Raw genomic sequence first — 25,552 nt, 5'->3', positions numbered from 1 at the left:
GACAGTAGCGTCTAAGACAGACTTAAAATCCTGTTGTATAACAAATTACCCTCACAAGCATTTCTTAGCATTTGATTTACGTGATTCGAGTGAGGTGCTTTTTCGTGCATTGTTTCCAGCACGCTTGGAAACCCGCCAATACAAACACCAACCTGCTCTCAAGAATCACGGAATACAAACACCCAAGGTTCCCTTTTATCCTGACAAGTAGATCAAATAGAACTTTCTAGTTGCACATCACCTCTATTTTATACAGCGCTGCCCCTTGGAGCCCTAGAAAGTAACAGAGCGGAGTTTGCAAAGCTTTGCTGGCCACCATTCTATCAATTCATGGAGCAGAGGAGATGAACAGAGCTCACACATCTGCCTGAACACACTGGGTGACTTTCAGGCTAAAATAAAAGCTTTTATTGCTTTAACGTGAGCCTTAGCACAGCAGGTGAGCGCTGGCTCATGTCACATTGCTACGAACTGGCCCTTTGCCCTCACCAAACGCTGCTTGAGCAACCAGACGTCGCCTCCTGCACCTGCCGTAGCGGCGACAGCCAAGGAAACACAGGGGACAAAGAGGAAAGTGGCGATTCCCTTGAGGAATGGGGCAGAAAAGCTGCTCTCACCGCTGCCTGGGGCAGAGATGATTCAAAAAGCAGATTTGAAAGGGCGGGTTTGAGTATAAGGGACCCAATAATCCATGGAATAATTTAATATTGCACTCGGCACTAGTTGCCCAAGCAAAAGAGGCAGAAAAGGAGGTATGGTAAGAAATCCCAGCATGGTGGGATTTGCTGGGAGCAGCACAGACCGGCCCGGCCCCAGAGCTGGAGTCATTCCAGTGCCATCCAGTTTCCTACCAGTAGTAACTAGGGACCAAGCAGGCCAGTTCACAACCAGACGACCACCCCTGTACACAAAGCTTCACGTACGCTACTCAATGGATGGGGAATTCACTAGACCAAGGACAGGATTCTGCCCAAGACCACATTTAGTTCAGGCAGAAGGTGCTGTGGGTCCCTCATCAACTCTCTCCATCCTCCACTAACGAGAAGCAGTCACAGTATCACAGTATGTTTGGGATTGGAAGGGACCTCAAGAGATCATCCAGTGCAATCCCCCCATGGAGCAGGAACACCCAGATGAGGTTACACAGGAAGGTGTCCAGGCGGGTTGGAATGTCTGCACAGAAGGAGACTCCACAACCCCCCTGGGCAGCCTGTTCCAGTGCTCCATCACCCTCACTGAGAAGAAGTTTCTTCTCAAATTTAAGTGGAACCTCTTGTGTTCCAGCTTGATCCCATTACCCCTTGTCCTATCATTGTTTGCCACCGAGAAGAGCCTGGCTCCATCCTCATGGCACTCACCCTTTATATATTTATAAACATTAATAAGGTCACCCCTCAGTCTCCTCTTCTCCAAACTAAAGAGCCCCAGCTCCCTCAGCCTTTCTTCATAAGGGAGGTGCTCCACTCCCTTAATCATCCTTGTTGCCCTTTGTTGCCCAGTCGTTAGGAAACACACACCAAGAGACAGGCTCATGATTCAGAGAAAATAGCCAAAAATCCAGCTGTGGAAGCAACTAAAAAAAACTACCACAGGAATATCACAATGGCCAAATAGAAACGATTTCATTTCCTCCTGCCCTGTCTGCATCTTGCCCCTACCCTGTACACCAGCCTTTCCTTTCCTTTGCTCGCTTCTCACAGAGCTGGGGGAGGCGAGATGACGCTCAGCTTCACTGGTTTTACCCCTTCCCGGGTACCTCGCAGCTGTCAAAACAGCTCACGGGTCTCGAAGCGAGCGGGATGATTCCACTGACAACCAGGTCACGTCTCCCCACCACCTGCCGAGAGCTGCGGGGGCTCCACGGGGCTTCCCCATCTTCCTCTAATTAGCCACACTCTCCATCACTTGGTTACGGGACTGGAGGAGAGAGTGAACCTGCAGCAATGTGACAGGTCAGCGAGCCAAGAAACGCGGAAAAAAAGGCCATAAACTGACCTTGTAGGTTTAAAACGGGGCCCGAGACACAAACGTCACTGGGTTGTGCAAAGATGTGTCCCTGGGGTGCGACAGGAGGAGCAGGGAGCGTGTGCTCCCTCCAGCACCCCCATCCACAGGGAATCAGGTACAGAAGAACCAGCTCCAGGCAGTGCAAACAGGCTCAAAACCAACCAAATCCTAAAGTTCAAAGGTACAGAACTCGTGTCCCTTTCAGCTCCTACGTCACACACGGTGTTTTTAGCACAATTCTGGCTGCAAAAAGACGCGTTCATGCTTTGTTGCTGGATTGCATTCAACCAGCCCTGACTCTAAGCTGGGATTTGTACCCAGCTCGACTGATGGAAAGCACGGAGGAAAATGGGGTTTGATGAGACTTGTTAAAACAATAAAAATCCACATCTCTCACTTATTTTAGTATCTGAAGGTCTGTTTGTTTGTTTTTTCCACTGTTCACAGAGCAATAGACAGGCAGAAGAATCTAAAAAGCTGCCAGAAATCATAAAATGTACATGGAAAACCTGAGAAAGAACAGTTCGGCTGAATACGCTCCTTAAATACAACTCCAGCTCAGCACCGGAGGGGCACACGCAGCTCACATCCTCCAAGACAATTACAACTACAATACACCCGGCTCGCGTACAACAGAACAAGGATCACTACAGCCTGTAGGAATCACTGCAAGAATTCAGCTCAATACTAAAATCCTCATTTGCTTGAAGAGCCCAGTTTAATTCTGCCTACTATCCGCCACCTTGATTCACAGACTATTTACAAGTCGACAGTTGCATTCATACACTGTTTCATGCCTATTCAGCATGGCCCTTATTAATAAACAGAAACTTTGACATGTTTTTCATATAAATATGAACTTTTTCTGAACTTCTTATCCATTTGATCCTCAGCTTAACCCTTAAAAACCACAAACTGATTCCCGAGCCCCAACAGCACATGGGTGTTCTACAATAAAACCTCTCTTAAACACCAGTTTTGAATCTATTAGCAGAACCAGAGTTTAACACCCCTCCTAAGAGGTGCATTCTAATTTGCACCACTCCTACCTTTTAAAGAAGTTCAACCACCGTTTTCTTAGCACAAGAAACAACATGCAATGGAAAAAAAAGCCTTTCTGATACTGTCACCTGTGAGACCCAGAGCAAGTAAAACAACCCGCGGGTGAACAAATCCAGCAACTTGCATAATTAGAGAACGAGAAATAACTACTGCTGCTTTCTTAGTGCAAAGTTTTGAAGAGTCAAGTACTCTTTAGAGTTTAAAGCTTTGATTTGCAGCCTGATAAACCAGTGGAATCTTGCCAAGCAGCGCACATGAAGTGGACAAACCAACGCTATTCAGTCAGTAACCGTTCAATACCAGTTCCTTGCCTGACCATCGCTTCAAGTACAACTTCATTGTCCCTTCCTCAAACGGCAAAAGGATGCGATCAGATCAGGAAAATCCATTAAAAAAACACCCCAAAACCACCTGCATTAAGCTAAGTAAGACATCAGAAAATCACAATCCTCCAGGTATCCGTGGGGAACGTGGGTTTGGTCCTGCAGAGCCCCTGGGCTGGACAACAGGCTCCAATCCAGTCTGTTAGAACTGCTGCCCAGGGACTGTGGTTCTTTGTCTCTCAGGACCAAGTCAAGCAATGGCTTGTAGCTCTTCACTCCTCTCCCTGCAGAGCCACCACTTCCCATATTTTCACCAATAACAGCAAAACCAGAGAATTCACTCACCTTTTCTCCCGAGGACTTCTTGGGAAGCTGCGAGGAGCCTCAAACTTCTTTCCTGTTCCTTTCGCAAGTGTTTTAGTGCTGTTTCAGGGCAGCCACCACCTTATCCCCACAGCTGGGTGATAACGAGCCCCTCATCAGGCTCTTAAAAGCTGCAGCTGCCACCAACTCTCATTTTGTGACCTTCTAACCCAAGGTACACACAGGCTGCTCTGTGCAAGGCCCATCCTTAATGTAGATGTTTCCTAAACCAGTCTCTTGAAGAAGAAATAGTTTTTCCCTAGGAAGAAACTGTTTCTTCAAGGATTTGCTGGAAAAAGGAGCTGTGAGATCTACAAGTAAATGTAATGCAGCTGTAGTAAGTCTCTCTGTTCCAAGTCTGTAGGGTATGAAGCCAGAACATCAAGACAATGTGGGGGGACTGTTTTAGGACAAAGATATTCTGTGTCAAAGGTTTTACCTGGTTTTGAAGCCTCTGGAATCTGACAGTGTGCAGTCACAGAAAGTCCCAGCTCCAAACTGTATTTATTGCCAATAACAGAGCTGGGGAGTTCAGGGACTTGCCTGCTCAGCTGGCCCTGAGCTCTAAGACAGGATCACCCAGACCATGTGTTTACAATTGTGCTGATTTTCTGTGACCTTCACACAAAACTTTCTACCTAAGCCAAGCAGCAGCTCCAGGTCGAGCACAGGGGGACAGGGTGGCCCAAGCAGCTTCCCCAGAACCTGCGAATGGTGCCACCCTGCTCGAGAACTGGAAACCGCTGAGCTGGGGGAATGCTGAGACCTTGCAACTGTGAATGCACAAGAGCAGCTTTTACGACAGTAAGTAGGAACTACAGGCTGCCTTCCAAACTGGAAGTGTTTGTTATACACCCCTGTGAGCAAGGACCGCATCACGAGTTTAAATTGACAGTGTGATTTGTGCCCCCTGAACAGCCAAATATAAAATCAGTTGTTCACACCAAAAACTCCCTCCTGCTCCAAAGGAGCAGCAGTACCACTGAAATGTCCTGAAATGCTACAAGGCAGAGCCTCAAACCAAAGCCTTCCATGCTTCTATCCTTTGTTGTCCAAACTTTTTTAATAAAGACACCAACTATTAAGATGCAGGAAAGTTTACAGCTTGATGTGCCCCCTTTGAATGGAAAGTCCGTAGCTGCTGAAGTGCCCTCAAGACACGGCAGCGTGCACAGCGCCTCGCTCGAGCTCTGCAGCCACGCTTCATCAAAAGCCTCCCCAGACTGGCTCCTGGCACTGCCACTGTGCTTCCCCTAAGACAAACACCTTAAAAACGCCTCTAAAGCTTTTTCTTCACTCCAGCTCTCACCCCCAAAAAGCAAGTCTTTTGGTTTAAAGGAGAATAGTACTTCTTAAGTACAGCACTGGTTAATTCAAGTCCACTGATTGGCTTTAAAGTCATTTCTTCCGCTTCTGCTTTATATCTTTAGTCTTCTGAAATTTCTTCTTTGGCTTGGGTCCTCTTGCTGTTTCTAATTTTCTCTTCTTGTCACTGGGAAACAGGAACAAAATATCTGTTAAAAACACATGTGATTCTCATCCAGCTGGGAACTTTTTTTGTGAAAGAGGGGGTTGAGGGTCTAGAAATGCAGTTAGGGGAAAGTGCTTTCAAATTCTTAGGTCATTTAAACTGGTGCTAGAGAAAGTACAAACAGCAGCATGACCAAGATTTTCTAGTGTCTTCACATTCTCTAACCCAATTTGAATACGTTATTTCTTTAAAAGTGACCCAAGGGAGAAATTGCACCAATTTCTGTGTGTGACCAGGATCAAGACTTAACCGTGTCAACAGAAAAACGCTACAATAAGCAACTGAGTTACATGAAGACAGGAGTAAACTCCAGAACAACAGAACTGAGAGCAGCAGCCCAGCCATTGGAGCAACCCCTGAGTACTCAGCAGAGCTCTCAGGTCCTCACACCCTGATTTCTCCAGGAAAACGGAGCATCTATTGAGGACACTAAGTTCATTTTATCTGCTTTTAACTGTTCAGCTTCAATCTTTTGAAAAAGATCATGATAAGGCAGCAAGAAAGACCAGAGAGACTTCTGTGGAGTATTTCAGCTTGCTTAACCTTTTCACGCTGACGACGGAAGCGTTCTGTCCTGCTTTGCTTAGCACCTCATTCCATTCGTCATCGTCACCTCGGATAATATATCTAAGTAAAAAAGGAAAATCCAAGTAAAATTGCTAGCAAATAATAATAATAATAATAATAATGATTAGTGATGTGATTATACTGCCTGGCAGACGCTACTCTGCAAACAAAGCCACTGCGTCAGCACCCAGCCAGATTTGGAAATACACACAAAACTAGACCAACAGAGGGATACAATGGTTCGTCACGACCCTGCCAGCAGACTTGGTCCAAACTAGGTCAACAGCAACCAGCAATTGTCCCCATCCAGCGCTGGGCAGTGTCACATGAAGCTCCTGCATGAGCCTCTATTGTAAAAATCACAAAACTGTTCTGGGAAAACCTCTTGTCAAAAAAGCAGAGAGTGCAGAGCGCTGAGCTCAGAGCGCAGCTGTCAGGAAAGCACAGAATGAGGCAACAAAGGTTATATTCGTTCTTTCCATAGCAGTGGTGTACAGTTCTCCTTTGGCCACCAGATTTCTTAAAAGATAAACCTTCAGTCGCTACAGCCTGACAACCACAATCAGATCTACATTCACTATGTGGATTTCTTCATAAAAGCCTGAGGGCTTTTTTTTTCCCTTTTCCCCCTCCAAAAAAGAGGAGGATGGTTGGGGTGGTAAAGGAAGAGGATGCAAAAAGCAATGGCTTATGATGTTATATATACATGCATATAGTTAAATTAGCAGCTGCTTGTAGACCAGCACTTGGCTTGAATCGTGCTGTTTTTCTGCATCAGTCCTGGGAAAACTGAAGATCTGCAGCTTTCTTTTGAAAAGAGAAATGAAGACAACAATTGCTATTCAAAGAAGCTCGTGTTCTGTGCCCCTGGTGTGCGTGTTCAAGTACCCTGGAAATTACACACAAATTTGAGTGACGGAGCAGAATTGAGCGCTTGGTCTCCACCTCCCGTGGCCTTTGTCCACACGAGGCTGAACAATGCTGGCCAAAACCTTTCAAATCCAACAGCTCTGGCTCTTCTATTAGTTTTCTATGACCTGTATTGAAAAGTGTTCAAGAGAGGTTTTTATCTCTCTTTCCTCATGGAGAACAGAAATCTATTTCTGGGTGAAAAAAGGGAACATGGTCCAAAATGACCAACAGGTATGTAACACTACCAATGAAAAAATGGAATTAAAACTCTTTAAACATTCTGGTTATATTGTTTTCCTAATGTGACCGACTTGCAAGTCACTTCCAGTCGCATTCATTTTTGTCCTTCCTTCAAACGAGACAACCAAAGATTCAAAGAAGCTTTTATTCCTTTTCTCTAATTTAAGAGAGATTAATCCAGAGCCAAATCAGACAAGTTTTCTAGGATGTCAGTACAGTAAACAGGGTTTATATGATAAAATGTAGGAGGAGGAGAAGGGAGAGAATCAGAGTGGCACGTGTAACTCCTGCTGGCCCATGAAAAGAGACATCTGCTGACACTTGGAGTAAATTGCTGGTTCAGCAACTTGGTGTCCTACAAACTGTCCAGCTCTACAGCAGTTCAAAGGCAACTGGGCACGCTGTAGGTAGTAAAAGGAGCTCTGGTTGGCTGTTCTTGGTTTTTTTTAATTAAAGAAGAGAATATTAAAATTAGCCAGGTGCTATTTTCACCTGAGTTGCACACACAAATCAGCTGGAGAGCAGACAACAGGAGCCGGGTATTCTGCTTTGAGGAAATAATGACTATTTCTAGAAGCACGGGAAGCTGTGAAATTAGAAACAGCGCACAGCCAGGCAGCTCATTTTATTACTCTGTATTATATAACTATATAACTTACGTATGTGTAATATGCATACTGTACATAGCCAGGATGGTTTGAGACCATCATATTGCAACAGCCCTGTGCACAAGGCTCGGCAAAATGCACGAGTGACGCAGCATTCAAACAGATACGAGGGGAAAACTGGATTTGAGACTCATACGGATAAATCCTTACTGTGTGAGGTCCATTCCCTTCAGCTTCTCCACCTCTCGCTTGTGTTTTTCTTGGAATTCCTTTGCGGCTTCTTCCTACAACAGGGCAGCACAACAGATGCATTAAGTTCTTAGTGCAACAGTGACCATGTAATGCAAGGAAAATGCCTTTCCCACTGAAAGAGAAATATATCCCCTAAAATAAATACCAGATGATCCTGAAAGGCATCTCTCTTTTATATAATTGCATTATGGTGTTACTCGCCTACATACACTTGTAATGTATAACTCCAAAAACATCTTAGTAGGTTCCGCGAAAAATCTGTATTGCAGATTAACAAAGCCTGACTACAAGCATGTAAAGCAAAGCCGTCAGGTTTTAACGACCATAAAGTGACAGACACGATGTGGAATTCTCTCCATCCAAGAAAATTCAGATTACAAGGCTCCTGCACTCAAGGGAACTCCACAAAGCGTTTACATATGGATGAAGAAGTTGTTCATAATTACCAAATCGTCATTTAAAGATTTCAGCGTTGGCTCCATCACAATATCCTTTGTTGCCACCATCTGCTCCTCCACAGCTTTTTCCTGGACTGTGTTGAACAACTGAGAATGAAATAAGCCAACACATGTAAGACTTGCTGATGTTTCTTCTAGGTTATCACTTTGAAATATATACGAAATGCTGTCTGTCCCCAGGAAACCCTTCTAACGTTGCAAATACTATCAGGCAGCTGTTTATTTCTGACGCATTCATTCAATCATACTGAAATAAAAGCTCAAGGCTGCTTCCTGAAGGCAGCATTATTCACAGCTTTTACAAAAAGTATAAAACTAAGATCAGTCAGCATTCAGTCACTCACATAAATGTAGAGAACTCTTAGTTTACAACAGACTTTATTAGTACAGCATCATTTGATTAACATTTGCAGATAAAAGCTGCACTACTGTTTTGTGTGTTATGTTTTTCAAGATAATTGTAAGGGTGTTATAGTGAGCACGAGTTCTGTCCCTCTCTCCGTGTGATAACTCATCACGTTACTCACTTTATCACACAGACACAAAACCAGACCCAAAGCTTTGCAGTTATTTCACTGGACTTCAAGTTTACCTCTAAATGACCTCGGAAAAGTGTTTTTTCAAGAAAAGCTGAGATGCCAACAATGCAGTGAACAATCGTAACCAAGTGGCTCGGGCTCAGCTGCCAAGATGGGCTGTATGCTCAGGATTTTAGTTGAGATATTTCAACATTTAAAAACATAGCACAAGCACTATTATTTGGGAAAATGCTGTATAAATCAATACCATAAATATCTGATTTTCCACTGGGATTTCTTACAAAGAAGCTCACAGTCAGTCGCTGGGGACATGTTAAAGATACACAGCTCCGATTCAGCTTTCTGTTAGTGCCAGGCCCAGTACTGGAATTACACTGGGGTCCAATAAAGCCAAGACAAAGCTCGCTGGGATGCCCCTACCTGGACCACTTTGCGGATGATCCTGTTGAAGAGGCCCATCAACTGACTGCTGGGCAGTTCCACCTCCTTCTCCAGCTGGTCCAGAGATTTGTGCTGTAGGCCAATCCCTAGGAAAAGGGCCTGAGAAAACGACATGTATTTCAGTTACAGAGGCTTTTTGAGCAAATACAAATATATATAACCCTCTGCACTCCCTACATTTTACCAAGTCCTTGCTCTACTTAAGTAATACAAGACTTCCCTGGTATGAGTTAAAGATGCGGTGGAACACCCCTCAATTATTCTGTAGACGGCAGGTGGCATTCCATACTTAGTACAGACAAATCTCTTTCTCCTGAAGTCCAACTAAAGGTGGAAAAACACTACAAGCAGGAGAAACCACGAAGAGGACTACAAAGGAGCAATTAACTGAAGCTAAATATTTTTTTAAAGATGACATGGAACAGGAAACTATTCCAAATATATCTCCAAAAAGAGGTGAAGCACGGCTGGTTCTCACAGCGACACGTACCGACTGCGCAGCAGAGAGAGAGATATCGCCCAGCTGGTTGAGAAAAAACATCCTGGCAATGGTAGGGACCATATCCATGATGAGATGATAGTCCACCATGTTGCGAGAGTACATCTCTAATCGCTTCAGGTCATACGGGATGAAAACTGACTCTAATTCAGCACGGCTGATGGCTACAACACAAACACAGCAATGTCAAGACTGTTCCTCAGGGCTATCCAGTATCTCAGTATTAAACATGTTCCTTTTCCAACTGCTACCTCCTATGTTCACTTCCCAAGACGCTTCAGATTTCAACACACTAAAGCCTCTCTCATAGAAAGATCACGTTCTAATTTCCAAATTTCTTGCTAAGATCCTAAGCAAGCTGCTCTTCCTACTGACCACTCCTATGCAACACTTCCCTTTTAATTCCATATTGGATTTGGCAGGCGTCAGTATCCATCCATGTTTTGTGATACCTTTGGCTGTTGTAGTCAGGAGCTCTCCAGTTTTGGGTTACTTGAATCTTCAATCAAAAAAGCAGGAAAAAAAAGAAACATGCCAAAAAGCCACGACCTGTTTTTAGTGGCAGAAAATGTCCTTTTAGCTTTCACTAAGAAACACAAGCATTTTCCTGGATAATAGGAACACAACACAGTAACTGACCAAGAGCAATTCACGGCACTTCACAGGAGACATCCTATAATGCGTGTTTCTGAGAACTCTGAGGAACACGTACATAGACTTTAAACTGGGGTCTAAGGGAACATGGTGAGCCAGGGTACTCACGCGGTTGTGGCTGCTGTTTGATATTTTTGTTCTGTAGAATATTCAACGCCAACGATGGAGAGAACGTGCTGAATTGGTACGAGAGCAGAGAAAGGAACCGCCTCCTAAAATCTATAGTACAGGATGATAAAATAAATTACTCCTGTGGACCTCTAGAATAAATATCCCAGAAGATTCTTCTAGCGTTAGCAAAATGAAAGTTACCTTTCCAGAAGGCAATAAGCCAAGACTCCTGTTCAGCGTCCTCTTCATTCAGCATCTTCAGCATGATGCACGAATGCTCACCCGTCAGGTCATTCTAATAAATGAGATTTATTTCCGATCATCCCCATGAACCTTTTGCACTCTTGTGCTCAACTGAAGAAGGTAAAGATCTTCTAAATCAACAACAACACAGGTATCAACTGCTACTGGTCACCAGCACCTCATGTAAAAGCGATGAACTTCTTGAATTTCGTAAATCCCAGTGATAAGGGATTTTGGTTTCTTGATGTAACCAGTAGCGCAAATTCCAGGTACAGCTCAAGGGCCAGAAAAACCAAAGAGAAAAATGCGGTGACACAGGACAAACAGATTGTTCTCCTGAAAAATACTATAACTTCTAGTGCTATTTTTTATAAACACCTAGAAAAACAAGAGCAGGCAGTTCAAGGGCCACTTGCATGTTTTACTAGTAACCCCATGAATAACACCCACCTTGGCTGTAATTTTTAAAGTGCAAACTACTTAGAAGACCATATTCACAACCTTTTAGTTAACTATAGGCCCAAAGATGAAAAACAAACATAAGCCAACCCCCAAATGTACCCTCAGAAAACTTTCCTGCCCAAATCACATCTCCTAGAAGCCAATGGAAAGATGCCCAGTGGATTCAATAGGGCTGGATTTCATTCAGAAACAGTAGGTTACTTACTGGTGTCTGCCTTAGATAAACTGGCACAAATCCAGCACGTTTCCAAAACCTGGGAAAAGGGAAAAGAGAAAACAGGCTGAGAATAATGGAGGTGTTGATTCCACAATAATGCTTGTGGTTAAATTCAATCCATACAAGAACAACTGCTGAAAAGTAAGCAAAAGTGTGTAAGACAGCCCACCAACTAACAAAAATGAGCACTGACGGAAAGTAGTAACAGCAATCAGACTGCGGTTCTAATTTAGAGGAGTGAAAAGTGATGACTGTGATATCAAACTATGAACAAGCTGTTGGAGGCTGACAGCCATGACACAAGATTATTGTATTTGACGTGCTTCCAGGGCCTCCTTTAAAAACAGGCGAACAGGTTTTGCCCAATAATTTCAGAGACTCCTAAGGGATGCCCAGGAGAGGGGCTGAGGATTTACAGCTCACTTCAGAGACTCTGCTTTTCTTCAATGAATGACCATTTTTCCTGGCATCTTCCAGGTTTCAAACAGTCACTTGTGGACCAGAGAGAATCCCAAACTGATCCGCAAAATCCTGCTGATCTTCCTACATCTTAGTTGTGAACTGATCCTATTATTCACATTGCCTGGTAAAAGGAGGACCAGCATAAAAAGACCTGCTGAGACCAAACATATGGTGTCCCAGACAAAAGAAAGAAGCCAGACCCAAGAGCAACTGTCACTGGCAACCTGCCTCCCCAGGCCGTGACGTGACTGCTCAACAGCTGCGCACGATGCTCAAAATTTCAGCGAAAAGCCCTATTTCTGCACCCCAGCCTCTCCCTGCTCATCCTCTTATTTATTCCACCTCAACTAACCATCAAATAATTAAGGAAAGTAGCAGTGGAACAGTTTAATCTCCCCCCTCTGCCCCAAGAGTGACCGTTCAAATAAAGACATTGGAACCACTTGCTCTACAATTTGCAATGGGAAGAATTCTGCATTATTTTGAAACTCTGTCCCAAGCTATTGATTCGCTACTTCCCACACTACGGCTAAGAAAGCCTCAGAAATCTAGATATTTTGTTGAATTGTAGACTATTTATTATACGATCCTGTTTTTATATAAACCATGTTGTAAAGTGGAGCCAAAACTTAGGAAAAATTAATAAATGATTTAGTGCTGCAGTAACTCAGCTCCCCCATGGTCAGAAAAGCAAGAAGCAGCTGCAGTTTGTGGTGAAAAGCATTTACGTTAGATGGGAAACTAACAACCAGCAGAAGTTCAAGATTCTACAGGTCACATGAAGTAGTGTTTAACTTCTCCCTACTTATTACAGGCTGTTATTTCTTCTCCAGCCTGGAAAATCTGTGCAATTAAAGCTAATTAACTGTTTAGAAGCGTCACAGGGACAACCAAGAGGGGAATGGGTTTCCCTCAGAAGGAGTCTGAGGAAAAACTGCATTTAGGATCAGCCCGACTGTACATCAAGAAAAGGTATTAGAGGAGAAGCTTTAGAAATCGAGTGAAATATGCAGAGATAATGTCCAAGGGCTAAAATATCTGCATCTATATTTACACATTATATTATCTACATATATTATGTAATATATATTATTTTAATATATATCATGTATACAGTTATATTTTGCACTGGATGTAAGTAGCAGGTAGCCTAATGTCTTACTTGAGTAATCTTGGTGTTAGGCCATAGGATACCCCCAAATAGTCCAGGTTTTCAGCTTGTCTCTCGCTCAGTTTAAGAAGTAAAGGGGGCAAGTCTTTCCGAGGTTTCACAACCTCTTCTAGTAAACTAACGGTCTGAAAGAGAAAGCAGAAATGGATTAGTAGCAATCCTCACAGAAACCCGCAAATTAAATCTCTTATTTTGTATAAAAAATAAAGACGAGTATTTTCTCCTCACACAGAGGAATCATCACTCAGACTTAGAGTGAAAAACAAACAGCACAAGAGACAATCCAAGAAATGCACCGAGCTCCATACCTCACCGCTTACAGTTGTAATTTCTTTTGGCTTTTGAACTGGTTCTTCTTCCAAACACGGAAATTTGCCTTCATAGTACATCTGCAGTAACGCCAGAGCTCGGCTGCCGTAGCCCATCTGTGAAGCAGCAACAATACATTATAAGCAAAAAAATGTATCTAGTTTTTAAGGCAGAGCAACAACATTCACCCCTCACGAACCCATGAACAACCATCAGGCCAGAGATCCCTCAGTCACTGCAAAAATAGGTTTTCTTTGCTACACAGCAGCTCCATGAAGGGCACAACAGGATGTCCCAAATCACAATGAGAACCCGGCTGCTAGTCCAGGACTCGTAATAATTCTTGGTGCTTAACTCTGGCACCCAGAAAATGCCAAACATCAGCATGAACATTTGGTAATTCACAATAAATCTCATTGGAGCCTGACTGTATACTGCTGCTTTTGATGCTGACAGGCTACAACGCTGATTTATCACAATAACCGAGGTCCGAAGTACTTTACCCCCTGGTAATCCGGATGAACTGCAATACGAACAACACGCCCACCAGAGAGGCCCCCGAAATCTGGATCTTGGAACTGCGTAAGAGACAAAAGTCAATGTAAAGAACACAGGTGGGTACTCTTAATAGTGCTGAAATATATCTTGGGTGGGAGTACACAGCCAAATTATTCACCTGCTCTGAAACGGTCCAGGGAATAAGATCACCAGAAGCTTTCTTTCCCCTGGAAAGGCTGTTCATGATAGACTGGCGAGAGATCTCTCCCTCCAAGCACACCTGCCGGAAAATGTAAAAGACCATTAACGGAGAAAACCTCTGTCCTCCTACAGTCACTCCACTGCAGCACAATCACAATTTACACTCAGCTGCTGCATCCCTGATGCAGTATTGATGTGCACATCTGGCGCAGCAGGAATCACACTGTGTGGCAAGACAAGCCTCAAGAGATTAAAGCATCGAAAATGCTCCATGAATTTTCTGCAGGCCATCAACAGCAAACATAAAAGCTTGTCCCACCAATATTTCTCTTTAAATGTCACTTATTTATCACATAAATGGGCCTTTTCCTTTTAAGAAACAGCAGAATCAAACACAATCAAGAATCTGCATTGAAGAACGAAGCACATGGTCAGATCCCCAGCAGCCAAAGGCTGAACTATTTCTACGTCTCTAGGCACGTACATTGTTGAACAGTTCACAGCTACAAGCTGCTCTCTTACCTGAACAACAGCAAGTACTTCTGGTAACGAATTCTGGGTGGGTGGAACAGGTGGCAAAAGGCAAAAAAGATGATGGGCAGGTGCATCTGATAGCATCTGGAGGTCATTGGGCGAGTTCTGGAGGGTAAAGATGTATCAGAAAGTTGCAGGATTACTCCATGAGTAGCTTCCAAGTCGAGTGTAATGTTAGTAGCTCCACTTTCTGAACTCAGGGCTATTAAGAGACTTGGAACTAGTACAATACTAATGGCTGAGGAACATCGGGGCAAGTTCATGGCTGTTAAACCAGACAGCATCTGTTTTTCTCAAGTGAAACCTCTTGCTCTCACATGCACGGAACTTAACTTTCCATTTTTGTATAGCTGTTTTCAATCTACCAAACCTTAAATGACTCTGTTTTGAACTGTCAGATTTTTGGTACTTATGGACGTCACCACTCACATTTACTAGTCACCTATAGTCTTGAAACCTTGAGATGAACCATTCATCTTTTCAGCACTACAATGGTACCACTCTTTTGCTTAATTTGAGGCTACTAGAAGAGGGTAAAGAGAAATCCAGAAGAGGTTCACCATTGATACCACTCTGATAAGCTTGTAGTCTCATCTAGAATTTAGTCTCCAGAATTTCTCAAGCCAAAAATATTCAAGCTGTCTGTAAATCTGGTGTATTCAGCCAAGACCAAGGCAGAGATCTTCTCCGAGACGGGAGAATACTGTATACAATAACTGAAGCCGTTCAGAAAACAGTGATTAGATCAATTCACTCAGACTCCCTCCACCAAATTCCTACTTGAAACTTTGGCAGAAGTAGCACAAGCTTTACCTTGTAGTGTGAAGCCACATAGAGGGCCATGAGCCTCTGTAGAAACACTTCCGATGCTCTGTGGTAACAAAAAAGGGTGTCTCTATTCACGTAGTATCTAAACAGAGGGGTTAAGGACTGAACCTCCTTGGAAACATGGAAAAAAGCTCATTGTTGGTTTAGGAGTAATATTTTTCAGTGCAGCCTCATGCTGGCTTCTGCTCTTAGGCTCTACAGCTCTATCGGCAAAAACAAATGACTTTGGGCACTGTTCCCAGCTTTCACATCCTTAATTTCTAAATCTAAACCTTTTATAACTTCAACATGGACTTCCAGTTGTTCAACCCTTCCTTAGGATATTCTCTGCAATAAAAGGGGAGTGTGGCAATGTCCTGGTAACACACAGCACCAGCCTTACAAAGGCAGCTCAACTCCCATAGTGTAGTCTTAATAGACCTTTGCCAAAAGATCACGTGCTGATGGCATCACGTTAGCTGAAGAGCCCACTACTAATCAGCTTGAAAAAGCCCCCTTTCCTTCACCTGAAAGTAAGATATTTCGATCAGAGCACAGCGTCTGAGTAAGGATACAGGTCACAAGTCTCAGGCAGCGGGCAGCCGGAGATAATTCTGGTGATGTTGAGACAGTCCAAACACAGCAGATCATTCAGCCACTTTTCAACTGGGTCTCCAGGGGCGTATCTGATGGACTCGTGCAGGGAGACTTCATGCAAAGTACGAGCTGCAAACAGATTTCAGAGAACATCTGGTGTTGGAAGCTGCAGCTAGCAAAGAATCCAACAGGATGGGGTTCCTTTGAACCCCAGGTCTCTCCCAGGAGATTAGAAAATCATTATTTGCTCAGCTTTCATCCCTTAAAAGCTCCTGCAGTACCTGAGGTGAGTTTAGCTGTAGCTGTAGATTTGTTCTCCGCTGTCATGGTGACTTGGGTTTGTGCACTCTGCTGACGGAGCTGCTGAATGAGCTTCAGAGACAATGAGCGACCAGTTCCCTCGTACCTGAAAAGCAGAAGGCAAAAGTCTGAAGCAAATAACCAAACAGCAATTCGGAGCCACAGGGAAGCTCCAGCACGGAACTGGGCTGCCATCCAGAGCTATGTGACATCCTGAGGGCTGTGATTCCAGGAGAATCGCTGCCTTTTGATGTTCTTGCGCATGTAGGACGAGGCAGCCTACCCTGTCGCTTCCATATTGGAAAGAAAACGTCATTCTTCCCCCTGTCCTAACAGACTGTGCAATCCTGTTTAAGTATTTGCTCCTCGTAGCAGAATTGGTGCAAGTCAAACACTTCATGAATCCACAGTGGAACCAAAGGAAAGCAGCAAGTACTGACTCTTGGTTATTTTAAGGAGCAGTTCCATGACAGATAAGAATCAGCGTGACCTGATGCGAGAGTGTGTAATAAAATAAGTACTGTGGACAAGAGATAGTCCACACAACTGCTTTCCCAGGTAGGGAGTTGCTGCCCAAGCCTTACCCGTTGATTGTAGAAGCCATGAAAACAAGATAAGGGCCTAGCAGGTTCTTCACCAGGGGCAGAGGAATGGCGGCAGCTTCATCAATCACAACCAGTTCAGCTTGACCCAGTTTGACAGAATCAGCGGGGTGTATGTACTGCAAGGAATGAGAGGACACTGTCATTGTCAGCAACACCTTGTCTGGGAATTAGGGAAATGGCAGTCAGCAAAGCTGGAGCTCTAGAAAGCTGTTTGGTGTCCCTGTTCTCCACAATCATCAAGCCAGAGACTGAGCCATGAAAACAAACGGCTGGGAGGGGGTTCATGTTACCCTAACAAGGACTGGCACACACATCTTGTTTTGCACGTTTCCACACAAATTTATCTGCAGAGATCATGAAAATAAAGGAAATCTAATCACTAGAAACATATGTTCTTCCTTCACTGTTTCTTTCATCTTCCTCTGCTTTTGTTTCAAGAAACCCACATGCAATTACCAAGGGAGCTTTGTAATCTTCAAGTTACTCACACAAAGAAACAAGATGTTTTGTGAAAGTCGCCCACCAGAAGAAAAAGGTCTGCCTTAAAGCAAAATCAATCAGGACAGTTACACACCACACAAAATGAACCTGCTTAAAATAAAAATAACTACAGCAATGGTAAAGCCAACAGATAGGAACAAAACGTAGAAATGCAAGAGTGGCCAGTTACCTGAATGGTCTGTCTGTGCTCCTTGAACACATTCACCCTGACAACAGCCTTGTTAAACTCCGGATTTAAGGACTGAACAATCTCATAGTCCAGGTGTTCCTGAAAGAAAACACTGTTAAACAGCAAGATCTAAGAAAAATATCGTTTACCATTATAATCAAAACAAGATTGCTAAGAGTATGCTGTTATTTCAGATTGTACTTAAAAACTCTTAAAGCAAAAGCTTCAGAGGCCTGAGAACTAAATTATTTACGTCTGTTAAAACGTATTTCACAAAAAAGATTTTCCCAACTTAAAAATAGAGAAGGAAACGTAACTGTATTCTGATTCATGTTTGCACAATTTTACTAAAAAGGCTGGTAGCTAATATATATTAAAAAAAACATAACATCACAGATGAGATGCAAAAGCTCTCCTGAACAGGAATGGTGTGAAGCATTGTAAAATGGTCTGTGGTCCTTACCTGATACTGCAGTGCATCAAAGCCTTTAAATATGAACTCAAAGAGAGTGTGAAGGTTATCAGGGCTTGGAGAGGTGACAAAGATATTGGAGTAACTGCACAGAAAAATAAAACAAGAGCTTAACTCTTTTTCTAAAAAGATGTACATATATGTACTAAGTTGAATGTTTTCTTTATATGAGGGGTTGATTTTACCTAATAATCAAAACACACCAGATTTCTTTAGACACATCTCAACTGACGTGTGATTATTTTGATTTTTAAAGACTGATGTCTTCTTATTACTGTGAAATAGAAGAATTTGAATATCACGGTATTCAGCAATCAAAAGATATGAAAATAAAAAGGAGGGATGTAGGACTGGAAATTACAAATCTATTCAGATCTATCTTTAAACTCATGGGTGCAAATAAAGCCTGGGAGATGGGGGGATCACTCACCCGAAAGCCACTGCTCCAGCAATAGCCAGCCCCAAAGCAGCAGATTTCCCGCGGCCCCTGGCTGCTGTCAATGCCACGGTGCTGCGCAGAGTCTTCTCTGAAATGGCTTCAATAAACTTCAGAACTGCCTTTGCCTGATGATCAGGAAAAAAAAGGGAAAACAAAACTCAGCTGTGTTTAGAACCATAGAATAGTTGGGGTTGAAGGGACCTTGAAAGCTCATCCAGTGCCCCCCCTGCCCTGAGCCCATCTGACTGACACATCGTATCTCCGATTTCAACACCCCACCAACCTGATCCAGGGTTTTACAGCCATCCACCAGAACGCCCACCGGCTGGGTATCCTGCAAGCTCTCCTTCAGTTCTTTCAGCTCCAGGTCCTGCGGCCGCAGGTTCTCCTCCTATCAGCACAGGATTTAATGTACCAGGATTAGTAAAGGACGCTTTGGCACAATTATACCTTTATGATGTCTTCTGGTATCTTTTATCAGGTGGAGGAAGATCTCTTGAAAGAAAATGTTACCACAAGTTGAATACACTCCCTAGAAACAGAAAAATCTAAATGGACAGACATTTAACACTTCAATTTTAATGCATCTTCAGGAGAATGGTTACACAAGAGGTGGATATCCTGGCTTCCCAAAGCTTAGAGGGAAAAAAGGAAAGGATTTTTCAGTAAATGGTAGCTGGAGAATGACAATACTGGGAAGAAGAGACCATGGACAAATTTTCTGAGGAATTTAATTGATTTTTCAGTCTTCAGGCTGTACCAACATTTTATGATCTTTATTATACCTGTCATAGGAGCGGTACATATTGCCATGTATGGGGAAAAACTACTGCAGCAGCAATAGATCAGTTTTCAAACCAATATCAACATTTGCAAAGCCAAATAATAAACTAGGAGACAAAGACAATCTATTTTAAAAGGGAATGAATTCTGATTTTCCATATTGTCACTTAAAATTCCAAAGGCATCAATCTGTCCATCCAACAGATAAGCACTTGTGCTGCTGTCAATATTGTTATAATGCCGGGGGAATTTGGTGTTGTGTGGTTTGTTTGGTTTGTTTTGGGGGTTTTTTGTTTGCTTGGGTGTGTGTGTTTGGTTGGTTTGGGTTGTTTGTTTTGTTCTGGTCTACAAGTGAAAGTGACACAAAGGATACATTTCTAACAGCTCTATGTCTGCCTATATTCAGTGAGTGTTTCCTGAGATGTGGCATCAGTAACCCAGAAACTGAAACAACTACCACAGCTCCTGGGCACCAGGAGTCTCCTGAGCCTGTAATATACTTATTTCCGGTGTTTTCCCACCCTCCAGCCCTTGAAAGGTCTTTTGATTTGTCTCATCCCAAGGGCCCATCAGCTTCAAATCTCTCTGTGCACTTCTGAAACAGCAGCCACAGAAATTAAGCTTCACCTTGCCAGACTAAACAGCAATACAGCAAAATCAATAAATACAGGCAAGCACAAAACAAAAGCTGTGACAGAAAAAAAAAACACAAGGAAGAAAAAAAAAAAAGCTTCCCATGCTTCACCTGCACCAGGTGTTATTTTTGCAGAACATTCTACTTCTTCTCTGAAAGATCATTATTTGATATCAATCAAGGTGAAGGGAAAGCTCCCCCTTTTTTAAACCTTTAACACACCGTGGTCACCTCAGAACAGTTTTTCCCAAGGGTGACGTTACTCACTGACCTGTGAGCGTGGTGGAACAGGCGTGATGTTTGCAACGTGACTGGAGATGGGCAGGATATTCAGCTGGTCATCAATCACGATGCAATTCTTGCATGAGGCCAAAGACAGAATGAACCTGAGCAGTCAAGAAAAGGCAACTCCGTAAGAACATCAGCGACACAGCTGCATTTTGGTAGTTAATTTAAACTGTTTTCTAAACCCAGACACAGTATTTACAGCTACTTATGTTACTTACCATAAAATCAGGATCGCCTACACAAAATGGGTACCCACTTACCAGGATGTCTCCAAAGAACACTAACTAAAAACAATCTAGCAAGGAAACTAGAAAGTGATTTCCAGCATTTAAGCAGGAGGTCGCTGCAGAAGTCTAAGATGTGAATCCACAGGAACTGTGACAAACACTGACCCCTAAAGACTGCACAGTGCTGGCTTATTCATCCTTCTAAGTTCTGACCTGCATTCTAAGGGACACTCACTCAATAAGAGCTGCTTATTCGATATGACAGAAGCAGAAAACACACCTTTACAAGGCACTTCTAAAACCACAGAGAACACTCCACACTAAGCAGTTTTATGTTTTACAGCAGTGCAATAAGCATCTGAACTTGGGTGCATCTGGAGCATGTGTTTCTACAGAGGGTTTCAAGAAAGGGACTCAGAACACTTCACAAATTTGGGCCTGTCGTTGTAATGTGTGCCACTATTTTGTAAGCAATTCCTCAACAACAAACTGTACTCATTCTAGAACAGTACATGAAAACTTCACTAAAGCAGCCAACAAGCTCCATTCCAATGCAAGTCTATAGGCTGCTCTCCCAATCTCAAGACATGACATTGTTCCAGACACCCTTCTTGGCTATAGGGCAAAGATCCTTTGCACTCTTAATAACTCACCTCTCATTAAAGCGTCCCACCACGTCCTGGTGCGCCTCTGTTCTGTATCGAGAGTGCACATCCTGAAACAAAAGGGAAAAGTCAATCTGGAGAAGGAACAGCAGTAACAGCGACATTTACACGATTGTTATGCATGTGACAATCCAACTTCTTTTCCACTCTCGTGGATCTCATTCTGCTTTTCTTTCAACACCACAATCCATACAGGATTCTGATTTTCTGCCTGTTGTGAAACATCCACATTTTCCAAATATTTGTTTAAAAACGTACTTTTCCCACCCATAGTTTTCACAATGGTCTTATTTATTCTTGCCTGACCTAACGGTCAACTCTGCCAGGTACAGAACATTTCAAACACCCCAGGGACGCTATGGAAAAATAGTCTAACACTTTAATTCACCTATAGGCGTTATTACTAATGGAAAGAGTTCCTGCTCTAGGTCTAAGTATACTCAGTGTGAATGGGTCATATCTAGAAATATATAGTAGTTGTGAAGCTGATATCACCTAGCAACAGGTCACAAAACATTCGAAAGGCCTATTTTTTACTTAAATTTTCTGTTACATGGACAAATAGAAGAAATACTTTCCAAAACTATTGTGAAACAAAAGCACACGGTTACATTTGTGAATGACGGGTGTTTCTCCATGGTAACCTTGCAGCATTTCAGGACACGGAGGTTGGCAGAACTGCCTAATCATTCAATTATAGATGAATGAAGGAGCAGGAAAGATAATGGAAGGAAGAACACAGCCCATAATTAGAGCAAAACTTAGCATCATGATGATGTGTATAAAACAGGCACATTATGTTGAACATACCATGGTCATTGTATAGAGCTGCTTCAGCGAGTTCATAGTTCTCAGCAGAATCACCACGATTCCACCCCCTTCCACTGTTTCAACAGTTCTAGCCAGCAGGTTTGGGGTCAAGGCTTCAAAATCCTAGGAAATAAATAAAACTTCAAGGATGCTTTGAGTTCATCAGTGCAACTAGCATCTACTAAAGGGAACAGAAAGCCTAAAACCATCATTTCTCAAAGTTTAATTCATACTTGACATCTGCAGAAACCAATATCACATTAAAATTCTACCAACGGGACTGTCTCACCCTCATAAAACTTGTAAAAATACGCAAAGGCTTCAAAACTGGAATACCAGAAGCAACAAACACTATTCCTGCAGCATTTAAACTGAAAGCAATCAATACTAGTGCAACATCCTTTATAAATCAGACGTTTAACTCCTTACCTGAAGTACGCACATGCCGAAAGTGTTACCAAGGATCTTATGAGTTTCGTTGTAATAGCAATAGCGGATGTTTGTGGCTGCTATAAACAACTCAAAAGGATCGTCGTCCTTTATGTTTAAAGTTCCACTTTTAATCTTCTTCTGTAGCTGTCTCATCCTCTTCTTCCGGTGGCTGGAGAACAAAATTGCACAGAAATTTCTTTGGAAAAAGGTTTGAGAATTCAGGCCCGTGTTCAAGTCAAACTGGAAGTCACAGCGCAGCCTCCAAGGAAAAACATCCAGGAACACACTTGCTGCTTTCACGAGATGTTCCCATGTGCCTCAAGTGGTGGATTTCACACAGAACCAGCTGGTTTTGCAAGAAACCACCTGGTTGGAATGACGGGGTTTCAGGTAACGCTTCCTTCTTGACTATGTGTGCAGAGTGCAAGTACGCACACAAATCTCATACAATTTTAACCACTTTTTCAAAATGAAGGCATGCTAATGCTTCATCTGCACTCAGTCCTAAAGAATACTGAGGCTAACAAGCTGAGGAATAAAGGTTTAGTCTTTTGAGGTTTAAAAGTTGAGGGGGGAGATTGGTCCAGAGCTACAGAAAGACACCAGAAGTACCTGGTGCTGGTGTCGACTATACTATGGAAGCCAAATTTGAAGTTCTGCAAGACCAAACTTCCTGTAGCTCCTCCAAGAACTGATCTTGTTTCTCCTTACAACACAACCACACAACCTAAGCTCTGCAGACCAGCCACAGAGTTTTGCTTCACACGTGGCATCTTACCTGCTAAAGCCCAGCTCCTTTTTGTAACACCACAGGACGGAGGGTCTGGCCTTTACAGTTGCTTTAGACAACATGTGATGAAGTATGACCACCTGCCAACACACAGAAATGCTCCTGAACAACCGTGCTCACAAGCAAACATCGAAGAGCATATATACTTAATAGAAGAGCCACCTGATCAACTCATTATCTTACTTCCCCAGGAACTGGAGCTACCTGAACTGACTTATCCTAAAATGTTACCGTTTTGCTGTGCTGTTCTTCCCCTTTCCATTCAAAAAACACAAGCCCAGAGTCTCGGATGAGAAATGAGTTTATTGGATAATTTCTCCCGTATAATGTTACCAGGTAGGTCCAGTCCATGCTCTGATGTGGTGACATCCGCAAGATGACTCGGTACATAAAACACGGCTTGAGTGCAAAAACATAACATCTTACAAAGGACTGAAATAGGAATAAAGCTCCTACTAGCCAGGAAATTAAATATTTTTTGCCCCAGTTTTAAAAAAAAATCCCAATTTGCCAGTAATAGATTTTGTTTAAGTCACGAGCTTGTGGAACAGGTGATGTTTAAGGCCAAAGTGTCCTAAAGCATTTCTGACAGTGCTTGGTGTTTCTGCATGGCAGTGAGTTACATGCTGAGACAGACAGGCTGTGCCGGCTTTAATGTTGGGGTTCTTGTTTGTTTCATAGAATCATAGGACGGTTTGGGTGGAAGGGACCTTCGAAATGATCCAGTGCCCCCCCTGCCATGAGCAGGGACACCTTCACCAGCTCAGAGTGCTCAGAGCCCCGTCCAGCCTGGCCTGGGATGTCTCCAGGGATGGTTCATCCACCACCTCTCTGGCCAACCTGGGCCAGGCTCCTACCACCCTCAGGACCAACAATTTCTTCCTCATATCCAGCCTGAATCTCCCCTCTTTTAGTTTAAAACCATCACGACCAGAATCCGATCGATCTCCTGGGCTGTGAGTGCCCATTGCCGGTTCATGGCCAATCTCCCATCCACTAGCACTCCAAATCCTTCCCTGCTGGGCTGCTCTCTGTCCCTTCATAGGATCACTGAATCATTTTGGGTGCAAAAGAACTTTAAGATCATGGAGTCCAACCATAACCCACCCCAGCACTGCCCCATGTCCTGAGAACCTCATGTCCGTCTGTCCAACCCTCCAGGGGTGGTGACTGCAGCACTGCTCATCCCCCAGCCCATACTGACACCGGAGTTTCTTTATTTTTAATAATTATTACTTAAATTATTTTAAAATATGTATTTTTGTCACAGAGGAAAAAGCCGCGGCCTGGGTACCCCAGCCCAGCCGTTGTGCTCGTTATCCCCAGAGTCCCCGTTACCTGGTCCTTGCCCCGGTCGCCCACCACCACGAACAGCGTCCGCTGCCGCTCCGCCACGCCGTTCTCGATCAGCACCCGGATGCGGTTGTCCACTTTGCGGCGCTGCATCGCTGCGGCCGCTCGGTCCTTCCGTCCCCGTTCCCGTTCCCGTCCCCGTTCCCGTCCCGGGTCCTCCCGCTCCCGCCGCCCTCAGCCGGCAGCTCGCGACACACCACGTGGGGAGCGGCACGGGCCAGGGCGCGCGCGCCGCGCACAGCAAAAGGACCCCCCACACACACCCCCCCGAGGCTGCCCCTGCCGTTCGCCTGCGCGGCATATCTATCTATAATTATTATTAAAACACAATTTAAGCTAGTTTTCTCCACAGCGGAGTTGAGAAAACACGCATTGAGCGTTTATTAATTTGCAGTTTGAGGTGTGTTAAGCCTTTCCTGGTTACGGTCGTTCACTCCAAAGGGCTCCTTGAAGGGAAAAAAAATGCAGTTTTGGAAGCTGTTTTTTAAACTACCCCTTTTTAAACTACTCTGTTACATACCACATACTTCAAAACATGAAATAACCCAGACCCCCAAAAGCACAGATACAAAACAGCTCAGCGACAGGCCCAGGAACTTCCACGTCTATTTGTGTTTTAGTTGTGTGACTTTTGTGTCACGATAAACCAAACCTCAATCTCAATGGCAAGATTGCTTTATTTCTCCTCTTTTAATGCTTTGTTTTAAATAAACGGTGATTACAAAAGCCAGCCCTGGTGCAGTAAACACTGTGCCCTCATGGTTTCATACGATATTTCTTTTCCACCTATGGCAGTTGTACATTAGCGATGTTGTCACCAGGTGTCCCTTGTTGAGAGGCATTTGGATACACCACATTCCTATGGAAACAAGACTACAGAAAGCAAAGGCAGCACATCCCCAGAAGAATAAATCTTTAGAATAGTGTCATCTGATACTGAATCACGAAATCCCAAGGAATGTTCGTAACCTCGCTTCTCAATAAAATGAGGGAGTTTTTAACGTTGAAGCTCCGCT

At 43.5% G+C, this 25,552-nt stretch overlaps 1 protein-coding gene across 1 annotated transcript; it reads right to left on the bottom strand.

Moving 5' to 3' along the window:
- Positions 1 to 4,799: 4,799 nt before the first annotated feature.
- On the bottom strand, positions 4,800 to 24,769 carry NAT10 (N-acetyltransferase 10). The gene is made up of 28 exons (XM_005511044.3): positions 24,522 to 24,769; positions 23,172 to 23,263; positions 22,391 to 22,562; positions 21,962 to 22,084; positions 21,140 to 21,201; positions 20,243 to 20,357; positions 18,838 to 18,945; positions 18,546 to 18,679; positions 18,107 to 18,200; positions 17,644 to 17,742; positions 16,953 to 17,089; positions 16,350 to 16,474; positions 16,047 to 16,197; positions 15,478 to 15,574; positions 14,653 to 14,769; positions 14,108 to 14,209; positions 13,935 to 14,009; positions 13,431 to 13,547; positions 13,114 to 13,247; positions 11,478 to 11,526; positions 10,769 to 10,862; positions 10,565 to 10,675; positions 9,794 to 9,966; positions 9,283 to 9,402; positions 8,312 to 8,410; positions 7,824 to 7,897; positions 5,830 to 5,913; positions 4,800 to 5,247 (listed from the first exon to the last, which is right to left on the bottom strand). The coding sequence occupies exons 1-28, from the start codon at positions 24,627 to 24,629 to the stop codon at positions 5,154 to 5,156; spliced, it is 3,060 nt and encodes a 1,019-aa protein (XP_005511101.2). The 5' UTR covers positions 24,630 to 24,769; the 3' UTR covers positions 4,800 to 5,153.
- Positions 24,770 to 25,552: the final 783 nt, after the last annotated feature.

This window comes from Columba livia, chromosome 5, assembly GCF_036013475.1.
Source record: "Columba livia isolate bColLiv1 breed racing homer chromosome 5, bColLiv1.pat.W.v2, whole genome shotgun sequence".
NCBI classification, from domain to species: Eukaryota; Metazoa; Chordata; class Aves; order Columbiformes; family Columbidae; genus Columba; species Columba livia.
This window is presented reverse-complemented; position numbering and strand designations above follow the sequence as displayed.